Below are 12,775 nucleotides of genomic sequence, written 5' to 3'. Positions count from 1 at the left end.
CGGGGGCAGTGGGGGGAGGGGGAGGGGTTTGACACATAAAGTTTGAAAGTATCAATTGCAAAAAGTATTCTGTTTATTTCGATATCCAACATTTGTCCCTTCCTCTTGTAAATCTATGGCACGACGTTAAACATCTCTTGTTTTCTGTATGTTTACTTATCTCTTCCATTGGTCCAGATCGCGGGCGCGCTTCATTAAAAATCGGCTTCACCAGTAACGTTAGTTGGTGGATTGCCATTTGAATCACTACTACTATTTTCACTTTCACTCGAGTCATCATGTAAATCATCAATATTTGTTGTGTGAGGGGAAAAGTTGACCCTTCTTGCACTTCTCATAGAGTCATTGGATGCACTTCTTCTCCGACGAGACTGGTCGGATAACTCTTCGAGGCTCTCGTTATTTGTAACTGTTGTACTATCATTATTTCTGCGCCTTACGTTTCTAGTCCTTCGGTTCTCCCTCGTGTTTCTCCGCACAGAACTAAACCTACGTATTGGTTCCATAAATGGGAATTTTCTTGGTAAAACTAGGTTTGGATCCCTTGATCTGATTGGTCTAGAGTAGTTAGAAGGTGTTGCCCAACCTTGATGCATATAGGAGTCTGTAACTGAAGTAATTGCTGGGTTGTACGGACGTCGAAATGGATTAAACACATCGGTCGAATGCTCCATCATGTGGTCAATCATTTTCCGTTCGTTATTGAAATTGCAAACAACATTATTTTCAATGGCTTCACTCTTGAGTCGTTTGGGGTCATTGGTTTTGGCTTCAACCTCTTTCCTACATAGGGGACAGGAGACATTAGACTTTAACCATTCAACAATACAAGAAAGGCCGAATATATGTTCACATCCGGGTATTTTCACTGCAACATGTCCCTCCTTTTTATACTTTTCAATTCTCTTATCCTTGATTTCTTTTTCCTCGCTTTTGTAACCGGGAAATTGATCTTCAGTGGTAACATTTTGAAATGTGGATAAGTTTCTCTGTGGGAATCTACTGTAAAATGCACCTCCTAAATCCGTTGGGAAAAACATATACGGGTCATTAAATTTAGACGATTTCTCCAAGGGCTCCATGTATATATCATACTTTTCCAACAATTTCTTTTTAACCTCCTTGTCCATATCGAGTAGCTCTGCCATCTTTGTCTCTTTTTTCAACTTAGCTCCTTGCTTGCTCTCCTCTATAACAATCGGCTCCGTCAAAAACTTTTCATAGCAAATAGGACACTCCTTTTCCGTAATCAGAGTTACATCAACTTTAATTAAGCCTGCTATCGCCTCATCAGAAGCCAGTCGCTCCATCATCCCTGTAGCGTTTAGTGTTCGATCAAATACATCTCGAAGCCAAAAGGGAACATTCCCTTCAATTCCATCCGAGAGATCAAAGTTGATGATAACTGGTGAATCCATGGATCTATTATCAAGAGAAAAGTAGTTTGTAACTATAGGTTTGATTTAAAGAAGAAAGAAAAAGGAAAAATTCTTTTCTGTTACGATATAGGTGCGGCGTAACCATTAATTAGAACAAACTTAACATAAGTGACACTATCGAGCAGAGCGAGATAGTGAAGCAACACTTTGTAGATATATCATTTAACTCAACATGAGGTATAGCGACACTTTGTAGATATTAACATCTATCATTTAACTCAACATAAGGTATATTAACATGTATCATTTATTAAGGTTTCTACAATCTAGTTTGTCCAAATCTTTCTCTAATTTGTTGAACCTGGACTTTATTCATATCTGTCAACAAATCATACTGGGCCTTTGAAATTGATAAAATTGTAGCACAATTATTGGCTTCTCCCTCCGGCAATGCCGCCAATTTCATTTGCACATCGATAGGCAAATGTGGCCATTTTGAATTGTGAAGGGCATGTTGTTGTTGTTGTTGTTGTTGTTGTTGTTGTAGTGGTGGTGGCTGTTGTTGCTTTTGTCCATACAGCATGTTGTTGTATACCATGGGCTGTTGCTGACCATATGGCGGCTGTGCCATCGCTATTGTTGACGTTGTGGGCGTTGTAGACGTTGCTGCCGCTGCTGCTGCAGATTCTTTAATGACATCACTATCAATAAATCCCATCATCAATAGCACTTGGGCAGTAGTGTGTGCTAGTGTAGTATTGGCTTGCAAAAGCGCTTGTACTCGACCTGGATCGGTGATTAGCATATTTTTCATATTAGCTATCAACTCGATTAATTGAGGCGGCGGTATTTTACTCAAAGCCTCGTTAATCTTATCGGGCACCTCAAGCGGTAATGATGCTACATGCGGAAGGTTCTTTGATGCCTGTGTTAGCCTTACCGGCATTTGTTGATTCGGACCAACACCACCACCACCACCACCACCACCCATGGATTGTGGAGTACCAAACGTAGGCGGCGTCATCATTCTCTGTTGCTGTTGCATCTGTGTTGGCGGTAACGGCGAATTGTATCTTCCCCCACCACCACCACCACCACCACCACTCGATAACTCTGGCGGCAATCTAACATTAGGAGGAAGCTTCGTTCGATTTATATTCAATACCTTCTTCGACTCTGCTTTATTCGTTCTTGGCCCTTCCTTTGACCCTTCAATTTTTAGTCTCTTCTGAGTTCCGTTTGGTTGAAAAATGACTATAGAGCTTAATAAAGGCGCGGCTCGTTGAGCATCACGAGGCGTTTGATATTCAACAAAGCAAAAACCTTTGTTCTTTCCTTCGTAATCGAATCCAAGTCTCACATCTACAATGTTTCCCGATCCACAAACCACAGATTTTACTGTATCCTCGTCCCAGTCAAAGGGAAGCAGTCCAACATAGAGAATACTAGAGGTGATAGGCTTAGGAGGCATCGTTCCTAATAGTGGCAAGTTTCAAAAAAAAAAAATAACAAAGATCAAAAACGAAATGGTGATAATAGTTAACTGCGATTTTTCAAGATGATGTTTTGTTTGTTTTTCTTGTTTTTTTTTTCTCCTTCAAACTGCTAATGATTACACATTACACGACTTAATAGATTAGTCTACAGATTATACTACTCTTTCAGCACCACTCAATTTAACAGCAGCACCGTACTTTTGTAACTTAGTCAACAACCCATCTCCTTGTTTGATTAGAGAATGGTATTGATTATTTTTGTTATCTGGTCTGTTGGTTTCAATGATTCCATTAACTTTGTCTATAACACAATTGAGTTTCTTATTGGGAATGAATTTGCACAAGTCTTCATCCAAAAACTCTTCACTAATGTTAAAGTTGGCCGCCATGGACTTTATCGATAACGATTTGTAGCTTTCCAATAGTTGGCCATATGCTTTACGTCTCATTTCCCGAAGAAAGTAACTAGCGTGCGCGTGTAGATACTTATTAGGCAACAACAACTTGTCATAAGATTGCAAAAGATATTCAAAGTAACAGTTGTATTGACAAGTGTACAATGAATTTGTCAAATTCAACAAAGGTTCCAAATTTGGCGCTGAAGAATAAATCGACAATATTTCTGGTGAGTCAATAATCTTTTCCTTCAAGTCTACTCTGCCCAAGGAAAGAACGCCGGCAACAATCGCATAGTAAGCAATCTGCTCGTATGAGCACAACTCGGTGCATGTAAACGTTGCTAAAGAGTCAATAAGCAATTTAGCAGCCTCGGTGAAATTCCTAGTAGCCAACAAATATATTCCATTGTATGCTTTGAATCTGTTACGGCGCTCCCAGTCACCTCCTTTTTCTATGAGGTTTGCAACCTGATCCAAATGCTTACGAGCTTCTGGTAAATCATTGAAGAAAAAATCAATTCTGGTTAAAGTCAACAAATGATCAATTTTTGACCCTGTACCTGATGTCAATTCTAGCGCCTTTTTAAAAAATTCTGTTCCGTTACTTTTATCTATAATCTTGGTATAATACTCGGCAAGTTTAGTTGTTGTTGAAACCACGTCTAGTTCCGTCTCTTCTTCTTCCTCGGCCTCCTTAATCTTGTTCTTGAGATCAATTAATACTTGCTCATTCTCAGTTAATAACTGCTGGTAAACCGATTCGTCATATGGGAAGTCGGCTATAACACCATTATCGTGTAAATACTTGTAATACGGTGCCGCCTTCTCGAGCTTGATCGTCTCAACCATCTCATCTATAACTTTCTTTCGTTCATCAGTAGGTAAGTCTATATGTGTAAGTAAGAATTGCTGCTCTGAGAGCTTGTAATTGGGTATCTTTGGCACATCCGATTCAATCTCCATGGCTTCCCTTTTGTCCCTTCTTTATTGACCTTCTTCTTCTTCTTCTTCTTGTCTCCCAGTTTCTCAACTGTAATTGAATGGCAAATGTGAAAATCGAAACGGAAAAAAAGAAAAAATTGAAAAATTCAAGTGTCTCAAAAAATAATATGCGACACGTCATTGGCGACACACAAACGGAAAATAAAATTGAAAAATTCGTGTGTCGCAAATGATATGTCGTGGATAATTTTTTGAGACACTCGAACGGATTAATTTTTTTTTTCCCACTTTTTTGTGGGGTTGGTGGTAGCCGCTATACTCCGTTGAACACAATCAGATATATGTATATATATATGTATATGTATATATATATGTCAGACACGGTATCGGTTTGATTCTGTTATTTCGTCACTTGTGAGTAAACAAAATGTCAGTCAAAGATGAGATTCCAGCCATTTTTTTAGAGAAAATTTCTCCTAGAGGACTTGAAGCTATTCAAAAGACAAAGGACTTTGTTAACAATTTTTGTCTCCCTGCTGATGAAATATATTACCAACAAATTTCAAACGATCCAGCTACAAGATGGACCACAATTCCACCAATTATTGAAGCTTTAAAGGCAAAAGCAAAAGAGTTGGGATTGTGGAATATGTTTTTGTCCAAACATTACAAAGAGGGTCCGCAATATTCCAATGTGGAATATGGATTGATGGCTAGATATTTGGGCCGCTCGCATACTGGACCAGAAGCGACAAACACAAATGCGCCAGATACTGGTAATATGGAGTTGTTTGCCAAATACGGAACAAATTTCCAAAAGGAAAAATATTTAAAACCTCTATTAAACGGCGAAATCAGATCTGCATTCTTAATGACGGAAAAGGGTACCTCTTCGTCAAATGCTTTAAACATTTCAACAACAGCAACTAAAAACTCTCGTGGCAACTATGTACTTGAGGGAGTGAAATGGTTTGCTTCAGGAGCTGGTGATCCAAGATGTGCTGTGTGGTTGGTTATGTGTAAAACGAGCAATAATGCTCAAAATCCTTATAGAAATCACACGGTTTTGATTGTCGATGCAAAACGTGCATTAGCCTCGGGTAAGGCTAAATTGGTTAGGCCTTTGCATGTAATCGGATTTGACGATGCTCCACATGGACATTGTGAAATTGCATTTGACAAGTATGAAATTCCAGTCGATGAAATGCCTAATGTTGTTATGGCGGGCGAGGGAAGAGGTTTCGAGCTAATTCAATCTAGACTAGGTCCTGGCAGAATCCATCATTGTATGAGAGCTATCGGAACGGGGGAATTCGCATTGATGCGTATTGCACAAAGAGCAAACCACAGAATTATTTTCGGCAAACCAATGAACCAAAGAGAAAGCTTTTTGAACAAATTTGCCCAAAGTAAAATCGACATTGAAAGATGTTTTTTATTGGTGTTGAACGCTGCGCACAAGATAGATATTTCTAACGCAAAGCAAGCACAAAGAGAAATAGCCATGGCAAAGATTGAAACACCAAGAACTATTTCAAACATTCTCGATTGGGGAATTCAAGTTTATGGAGCTGAAGGTGTTTCACAGGATGTGGAGTTGGCTAGAATGTATGCATTGAATAGAACATTGAGAATAGCCGATGGTCCTGACGAAGCACACTTGTCTCAACTAGCAAGAAATGAAGCAAAGAAGTTTCCAGAGATTGATGAGTATTTTGCAAAATTCGAAGCAAATCAACAAAAGTTGAGTAAATTGTGAATGAAAAAGAGTGAATCTTTGTATTAAAATTGGTTCAGCGATACAAAAAAAAAAAAAAAAAACGAAAAAACAAAATCCATTAGGGTCGTTAGTATAAATCAGTTTTATAAAAGTCATTTATTAATCCCTGCTTCAATAACGTTTTTGTTCTTCGTTTTTCATCTTTCACCTTCTTTTCATGCTTGATTTTCAATTCTTGGCTAGCCTCCTCAAAGGAAATCTGTTCTAATTGGTCCAAATGGTCATCCTCTTTATCGATATCTAGTTCACCCACCATAACTACATTTTCACCTCTCACCAAATATACTCCACGGTATATCTCGCCAAATTTCCTAGGTTTATTAGCATCGTCATCCCCCATATAAATCCTCTCAAATGTGTCCTGTAGCACCAAATTGGCGAATTGGTCAAAAGTTCGTAATATCCCAAACAAGTGCCGGCCATCTCTCAACAATACAAAAATCTTCCGATCGACAGACCCTACTATAGCTGCTGCTGTTGTGAAAGCGTAACTCTCTAGATAAAGGTCTTCCACATTGGTAGCAAATGGGTCACTAGATTTCAAGTTCTGTACAGGTTGCTGCTGCTGTTGTTGCTGTTGTTGCTGTTGTTGCTGCGGCTGAGGTGATACACTTGACATTTTTTTTATCAATACTTCTTCATTAACAACTTGAAAAAAAAATCAGTCTAGTTTCTTTGCCTTGTTTAAATTTTGGCCTTTTTTTTTTCCGTTGTTCGTGTTGATGTTGGTTAAAAATACACGACTATTTGTATTTGGGCCCGCTTAATCGCCGTTGTCGCCACGATTACCTACTTCCATCTCGCGCGCCTAGGACCAGGGGAGGGGGGAGGGGGTTGAACTTCCAAGTAGGCATTATTAATATATGGATATTGATATATGTGTGTATTTTTCAATTCTTTTCCCAGGATAGACCATTTTATATTTGAAATCCTAGTCTTTTTGCTCTGTCTTGATATCTTCTTAAGTTGTGTCCTGGCCATCACTATCTCTACGAATACCTCATCTCTGCCATTATTGTAAATACATCTCTGCCATTATCATAGATACATCTCTGCCATTATTGTAAATACCTCATCTCTGCCATTATCGTAAATACTTACATCCTCGCGATGAGCTTCATGAAGGAAAAAAAAAATAGACAACTTTTTCTGTTAATTTTGATCCATCTTTGTTAACTTGTAGATGTCATTCTTCGAGTACAAAACGCATATAGAGAAAGGGGACCTTGTCCTTGCCTTTATAAACAGAACTACTATCAAACCTATATATATTAAAACGGGAGAGATTCTACAGACCAAATATGGGCACTATCTACATGATTCGATGATTGGAATGCCATATGGGTCGCAAATGTCAGGTGCAAAAGGTTATGGTTTTATCTACCTATTGTTTCCAACGCCGGAAATGTGGACATTGTCGTTGCCACATAGAACGCAAATTGTATACACTCCAGATTCCTCATATATACTACAGCGGTTGAATGTAAAACCAGGGTCGAGAGTAATTGAAGCTGGAACGGGCTCTGCATCATTCACGCATGCGTTTGCACGAACAGTTGGGCTTTCGGGCCACGTTTTCACGTACGAGTTCCACGAGAATAGATATATAGAAGCGAAAAAGGAGTTGGAACTTCATGGTTTGGTGAATACCACTATAGCATATCGTGATGTTTGTAACGATGGATTAGATATTGAAAATTTGGACATTCAAGGCGACGTTGTGTTTTTGGACTTACCGTCGCCATGGAGTGCTATACCGCATCTAAACTCCGTGATATCGAGCAAGAAAAGAGTAGGTATCTGTTGTTTTTCTCCGTGCATTGAGCAAGTGACAAAAACTATAACAGCATTGGAAGAGAATGGATGGTTAAATATAGAAATGGTCGAAGTAGGGGCACTTAGATGGGAAGCAAGAAAACGAATGAAAAGAAGTGTAAGCAGCGCTATCAGTCGAATCAAAGATATACAAGAAAGAAAGAAACAAGGCATTGAGAGTTTTAAAAATGGTGAGAAACCACAAAAACTTGCCAAAGTTGATGATGAGGGATTCTTGTCGGCGAAAAAAAGTGCCAGGGTGAAAGAAGGAGACGATGGATACGAGTGGTTGGACGTAACGAAACCAGAATCTGAAATCAAGAGTCACACATCATACCTAACATTTGCTCACAAGTTGAATTAAGTCTGTAAAACATTTGGTAGCTCTTCCAGTATAATTATCTGAATGCCGAAAAAAATTAAAGCCAAAAAGTTCACCAACAATACTTTGTTTGATAAAAACCTCTCTCTCTCTTTCTCTCTCTCTCTCTCTCTCTCTCTAAGCAACAAAAACGGAATCAACATGACGTCCCCAATTGGTATGTACTTAAATGGGTACAGGGTACCGGTTTTTCCTTTTGAAGCAAATCGACTAACTTTGAATTTTCTTTTGTTTTTTTAGTTCTCGATCAAGGTACAGGGTTTGTGAAGATTGGCCGAGCCGGAACTAATTTTCCTGACTACACTTTTCCATCCATGGTCGGTAGACCAATTTTGAGAGCAGAAGAACGTAATACTCTCGTACCCGATGATGTTGAAATCAAGGATATAATGTGTGGGAACGAAGCAAGCCAAGTTAGATCGTTGCTACAGATAAATTATCCAATGGAAAACGGTATTATAAAGAACTGGGAAGATATGGAACATTTATGGGACTATGCTTTCTACGATATGATGAACTTAAACCCTCAGGGACAAAAGATATTGTTAACCGAGCCGCCAATGAACCCGTTGAAAAATAGGGAAACAATGTGTCAGGTTATGTTTGAAAAATATGGCTTTGGCGGAGTTTACGTTGCAATACAGGCGGTGCTAGCTTTATATGCTCAAGGGTTGAGTTCTGGAGTAGTTGTGGATTCTGGAGATGGTGTAACACATATTGTACCGGTTTATGAATCTGTTGTGTTGAATCATTTGACAAAGAGATTGGATGTTGCAGGAAGAGACGTTACTAGACATTTGATAAATTTGCTATTCCGTCGAGGCTATGCATTCAACAGGACTGCTGATTTTGAAACAGTGCGTCAGATTAAAGAAAAACTATGCTACGTAAGCTACGATTTGGCCTTCGATGCCAAACTAGCAACCGAGACAACCACTTTGGTGGAGACATACGAGTTACCAGACGGGAGGGTCATCAAAGTAGGAAGTGAAAGGTTTGAAGCTCCTGAATGCTTGTTCCAGCCACATTTGGTTGATGTGGAACAACCCGGTGTGGGTGAGTCATTGTTCAACACAATACAGGCCGCAGACGTGGATGTAAGATCATCATTGTACAAAGCCATTGTGTTATCCGGTGGTTCGTCAATGTATCCAGGTTTACCATCAAGATTGGAAAAGGAGTTGAAACAGTTATGGCTAACCAAAGTGTTACACGGAGACGCTAGTAGATTAGACAAATTCAAAGTAAGAATTGAAGATCCCCCAAGAAGAAAACATATGGTGTTTATAGGAGGAGCAGTATTGGCAAACATAATGGCTGATAAAGACCACATGTGGGTCTCAAAACAAGAATGGGAAGAACAAGGACCAAGAGTATTAAAAAAATTAGGACCACGTTAGAGTAAATGGGGAAAAAAAGGAAAAAAAGGGAAAAAGAAGATGGAAGATGAAAGATGAAAGATGAAAGAATATATATCTACATAGTATAGATTCCTTTGTATAATTATTTTTCTTTTCCTTTATTTTTTTTTTTTCATTTCTTTTCTTTTCTCATTAGCAATTGTATGCCTCTATTTGCTTTACAATATCGTCAACCATCGAATCGTAGTCGTCAGCTGACATTCCCTCATTTAAGATGCGCTTGTTGAACCCGAGGTTCATGCTTTGATGAACAATTTTGCTGATGAATGTTTCATCAACAACTTTAGGTTGGAAAAAATCGCTTGCTAAGCACTGTTCTATTGTCCATCTATCTGCTGGATCACGAACCAAACAATTCTTCATCAATTCTATAGCACTGAGGGGTACTTTTACATCACCCAATCCTGTTGCTGGGTATTGGATTTTTATTTGCGGATTCATGAGTGCCATAATTCTTTGTGTGCCTGAGTATGCAGCGTAGGGAGGTTTGCCGTAGATGAATTGGTACAAAATGCATCCACAAGACCAAACATCAGACGGTCTGCCAACTTTCCAAGTGGTATTCTTTGCTCCCGCCAAATTCGCTTCTACAAGCGCTTCTGGGGCCATATAATTTGGAGTGCCGATTTGAGATTCTCGATAGATATTGACAGTATGATCAGGAACAGCATTGGCGATACCAAAATCAATAATTTTCAACACCCCTTTTACCATTAAAAAGTTTGCTGGCTTTAAGTCACTGTGCACAATGCCTGCATTATGAACATCTTCAACACATTTGAACATTTCAAAAGTGTGGTACTTGACAAAGTGTATATCTAATGGTAATTTCGCATTGATCCTGTTTTGAAATAACATGGCAAGGTCAATATCGCCTCGCTCCATAATAAGATATATTGACGAGCTAAAAACAGCATGGTCAATTAACTTAACAACCCTTTTGGAATGTTTGAGCTTTATCAAAAGATCTATTTCTCCTTTGAATCCAGAAATGTTCTCAAACTGGTTCAAAGAAACTTTTTTCAACGCATACTGACGTCCATCGGCACATGATTTGATACGATAAACCTTGGATGAGCCACCTCTTCCTATGAGCTCTAATTTCTCGTATGCTTTTCCGTTAATGTTTACTGTTCTTTTCTTTGTTTCAATTAAATCATCGTCAGCAAAGTGCATATTAGCTGATCTAGGTCTATGCTGGTGTGATGCTGTCGGTAGTAATGGTTTTGGTGATCGTACAGGTTCAGGTTTGGGAGCGACGTGGTATTGTTGCGGTGGCGGAGAGGGTTTTTGAATAGTAGATCTTGGTAATCTCGGTTTTCTAAACACATTTGGTGACACATCTCTCAAGGGTACCCTTTTTTCTTTGAAAGGCGATCTCAATGGAGAAATGTTGACTTTTGCGTCAAGATTTTCTTGTTCAATGTCTAGTTTTGGTATCTCAAAGTTGCTTAAAATGAAACGGTTGTTAGCACTTTGCTTTTTCTCCATCAATTCTTGTTCTTTTAGTTGTCGCTGTTGTAGTCTTTCGCGTTCAAATGCTTGCTCTTCAATTCGTTTTTGTTCTCGTTCTCGTTCTCTTTGCTGTTCAAGCTGTTCTAGTGCCCTTCTTTCTTCTACTCTCTTGCTAATCAATTCCTCGTCAATCACTGACGTTACATGATCTGCTTTCATACCCAGTTTATTTTCTATCTCCATCTCTTCAATATTTCGAGGTTCGGCAGTTTGAGAGGCACGTTTAGGAGATCCCAACATTTTGCCAAACCTTCGTTTCCGCTTGTATCTCGCAATATCATCATTTTTGCTCGACAGCGATAAGGATTTAGAAACGGAACTTGATTTTCCTTCCATTGCGTCGCATGAGCTGCGTGTAAATGACGGGGGTGTTGGTGTTGGATCTTGGTTGTTGGTTGTAGAAGAATGGATATCATTACTGCCACTGCCACTGCCACTGCCACCGCCATTTGCAAAATGAGCCGCTAGTTTGCTCCGTATTGGATTTGTTCTTCCGGGGAAATCTTGCTCATAGATACCGGTGACTGTGGTGGCATTTGTGTTGGCTGTTAGGTATGTTTTGCTTTTGGCATTGAGAGTAGCTATGCTGTATGAACTCAATGATGGTGGTAAACAAGTTGGGTCTTCTTCTTCTTCAAAGCGATGTCGCTTGGTAGAGTTTGAGCTTACTGGTGATATCTGTTTCAATGAGTTTGGTACATGTGTAGACACATTAAATATTGACTCATAGGACATTGAGCTGGGGTATCATCTATAAAAGAAACGGTGAGATCTGACTTACCTCACCAGAAGTATTTGTTACTAATGAATTGTTTTATTCACAAAAATTTAATGTTTACAATTCGTGTTTGTGTGAGAGCTCTTCGGAAAAACAAGAAGAAAAAAAAAAAGCAAAGTCTTTTTGTAAACGTACAAACACAGAATGGAGCTTAGGAAAACACCACCTCTAATGGAGAAACATGAGCGCGTTATGTGGGTAGAGGCCATCAAGGGATATTTAAGCCTCTTGTCCTTTACATGTTGAAAAAAAAGTGCCATTAAAAATGAGGTTGTATGACTATTTTGAGAAAAAGAGAGGGGTGGTAGAGGAAAAAAAATAGTGCCCTCCGTGAGGATCGAACTCACGACCTCCTGATGACCCACATTACGGATAATTATGAGACAAACGTTCTAACCAGCTGAACTAGGAAGGCTAACGTTGAAGTCTGAACATTTGCAAAATTAATTGATTCCGACACTATCAAGCAACACCATCGAGCAACACTATCGAGCAGAGCGAGATAGTGGAGCAACCCTTTGTAGACACTATCGAGCAACACTATAGAGCAGTACTGACCAGCTTGTCACAACACTACCGAGCAGTACTGACCAGCTAGTTACAACACTACTGAGCAGTACTGACCAGCTTGTCACAACACTACCGAGCAGTACTGACCAGCTTGTTACAACACTACTGAGCAGCTTGTTACAACACTACTGAGCAGTGTCGGTGGATAGTGTGCTCTTATGGCCAGTTTTAGCCAAGCATGGAGCTCTCCGAGTTAGTTCACCACTATCTCCCTTTGCTTGATAGTGTTGTTAACTACCCCAATATCCCAACAAGGAGCTGTAAAAAGACTGGATGGCCAAGCTGGTTAAGGCGTGAGA

General features: G+C 39.4%; 8 protein-coding genes across 8 annotated transcripts; 3 read left to right on the top strand and 5 right to left on the bottom strand. All coding sequences in view use genetic code 12, as the record gives it.

The window, feature by feature from the left end:
- Positions 1 to 194: 194 nt before the first annotated feature.
- KGF56_000212 (uncharacterized protein) lies at positions 195 to 1,418 on the bottom strand (the record flags this gene model as incomplete). Its single annotated transcript, XM_049323297.1, has 1 exon — positions 195 to 1,418. The coding sequence occupies one exon, from the start codon at positions 1,416 to 1,418 to the stop codon at positions 195 to 197; it is 1,224 nt and encodes a 407-aa protein (XP_049182665.1).
- A 280-nt stretch (positions 1,419 to 1,698) lies between these two features.
- KGF56_000211 (cleavage polyadenylation factor subunit) lies at positions 1,699 to 2,850 on the bottom strand (the record flags this gene model as incomplete). Its single annotated transcript, XM_049323286.1, has 1 exon — positions 1,699 to 2,850. One exon carries the CDS (start codon positions 2,848 to 2,850, stop codon positions 1,699 to 1,701), a length of 1,152 nt encoding a protein of 383 aa, XP_049182664.1.
- Positions 2,851 to 3,027: 177 nt separating this feature from the next.
- Positions 3,028 to 4,236, bottom strand: RPN7 (proteasome regulatory particle lid subunit; the record flags this gene model as incomplete). Its single annotated transcript, XM_049323275.1, has 1 exon — positions 3,028 to 4,236. One exon carries the CDS (start codon positions 4,234 to 4,236, stop codon positions 3,028 to 3,030), a length of 1,209 nt encoding a protein of 402 aa, XP_049182663.1.
- Positions 4,237 to 4,642: 406 nt separating this feature from the next.
- KGF56_000209 (uncharacterized protein) lies at positions 4,643 to 5,974 on the top strand (the record flags this gene model as incomplete). The annotated part of the gene is made up of 1 exon (XM_049323263.1): positions 4,643 to 5,974. One exon carries the CDS (start codon positions 4,643 to 4,645, stop codon positions 5,972 to 5,974), a length of 1,332 nt encoding a protein of 443 aa, XP_049182662.1.
- An 88-nt stretch (positions 5,975 to 6,062) lies between these two features.
- Positions 6,063 to 6,614, bottom strand: KGF56_000208 (uncharacterized protein; the record flags this gene model as incomplete). Its single annotated transcript, XM_049323252.1, has 1 exon — positions 6,063 to 6,614. One exon carries the CDS (start codon positions 6,612 to 6,614, stop codon positions 6,063 to 6,065), a length of 552 nt encoding a protein of 183 aa, XP_049182661.1.
- Positions 6,615 to 7,178: 564 nt separating this feature from the next.
- Positions 7,179 to 8,174, top strand: KGF56_000207 (tRNA 1-methyladenosine methyltransferase subunit; the record flags this gene model as incomplete). The annotated part of the gene is made up of 1 exon (XM_049323241.1): positions 7,179 to 8,174. The coding sequence occupies one exon, from the start codon at positions 7,179 to 7,181 to the stop codon at positions 8,172 to 8,174; it is 996 nt and encodes a 331-aa protein (XP_049182660.1).
- Positions 8,175 to 8,333: 159 nt separating this feature from the next.
- Positions 8,334 to 9,592, top strand: ARP2 (actin-related protein 2; the record flags this gene model as incomplete). The annotated part of the gene is made up of 2 exons (XM_049323230.1): positions 8,334 to 8,349; positions 8,433 to 9,592. The coding sequence occupies 2 exons, from the start codon at positions 8,334 to 8,336 to the stop codon at positions 9,590 to 9,592; spliced, it is 1,176 nt and encodes a 391-aa protein (XP_049182659.1).
- A 153-nt stretch (positions 9,593 to 9,745) lies between these two features.
- On the bottom strand, positions 9,746 to 11,863 carry MPS1 (serine/threonine/tyrosine protein kinase; the record flags this gene model as incomplete). The annotated part of the gene is made up of 1 exon (XM_049323219.1): positions 9,746 to 11,863. One exon carries the CDS (start codon positions 11,861 to 11,863, stop codon positions 9,746 to 9,748), a length of 2,118 nt encoding a protein of 705 aa, XP_049182658.1.
- Positions 11,864 to 12,775: the final 912 nt, after the last annotated feature.

This window comes from Candida oxycetoniae (assembly GCF_023343755.2).
Source record: "Candida oxycetoniae strain CBS 10844 chromosome Unknown scaffold8, whole genome shotgun sequence".
In the NCBI taxonomy this organism is placed as follows: Eukaryota; Fungi; Ascomycota; class Pichiomycetes; order Serinales; family Debaryomycetaceae; genus Lodderomyces; species Lodderomyces oxycetoniae.
This window is presented reverse-complemented; position numbering and strand designations above follow the sequence as displayed.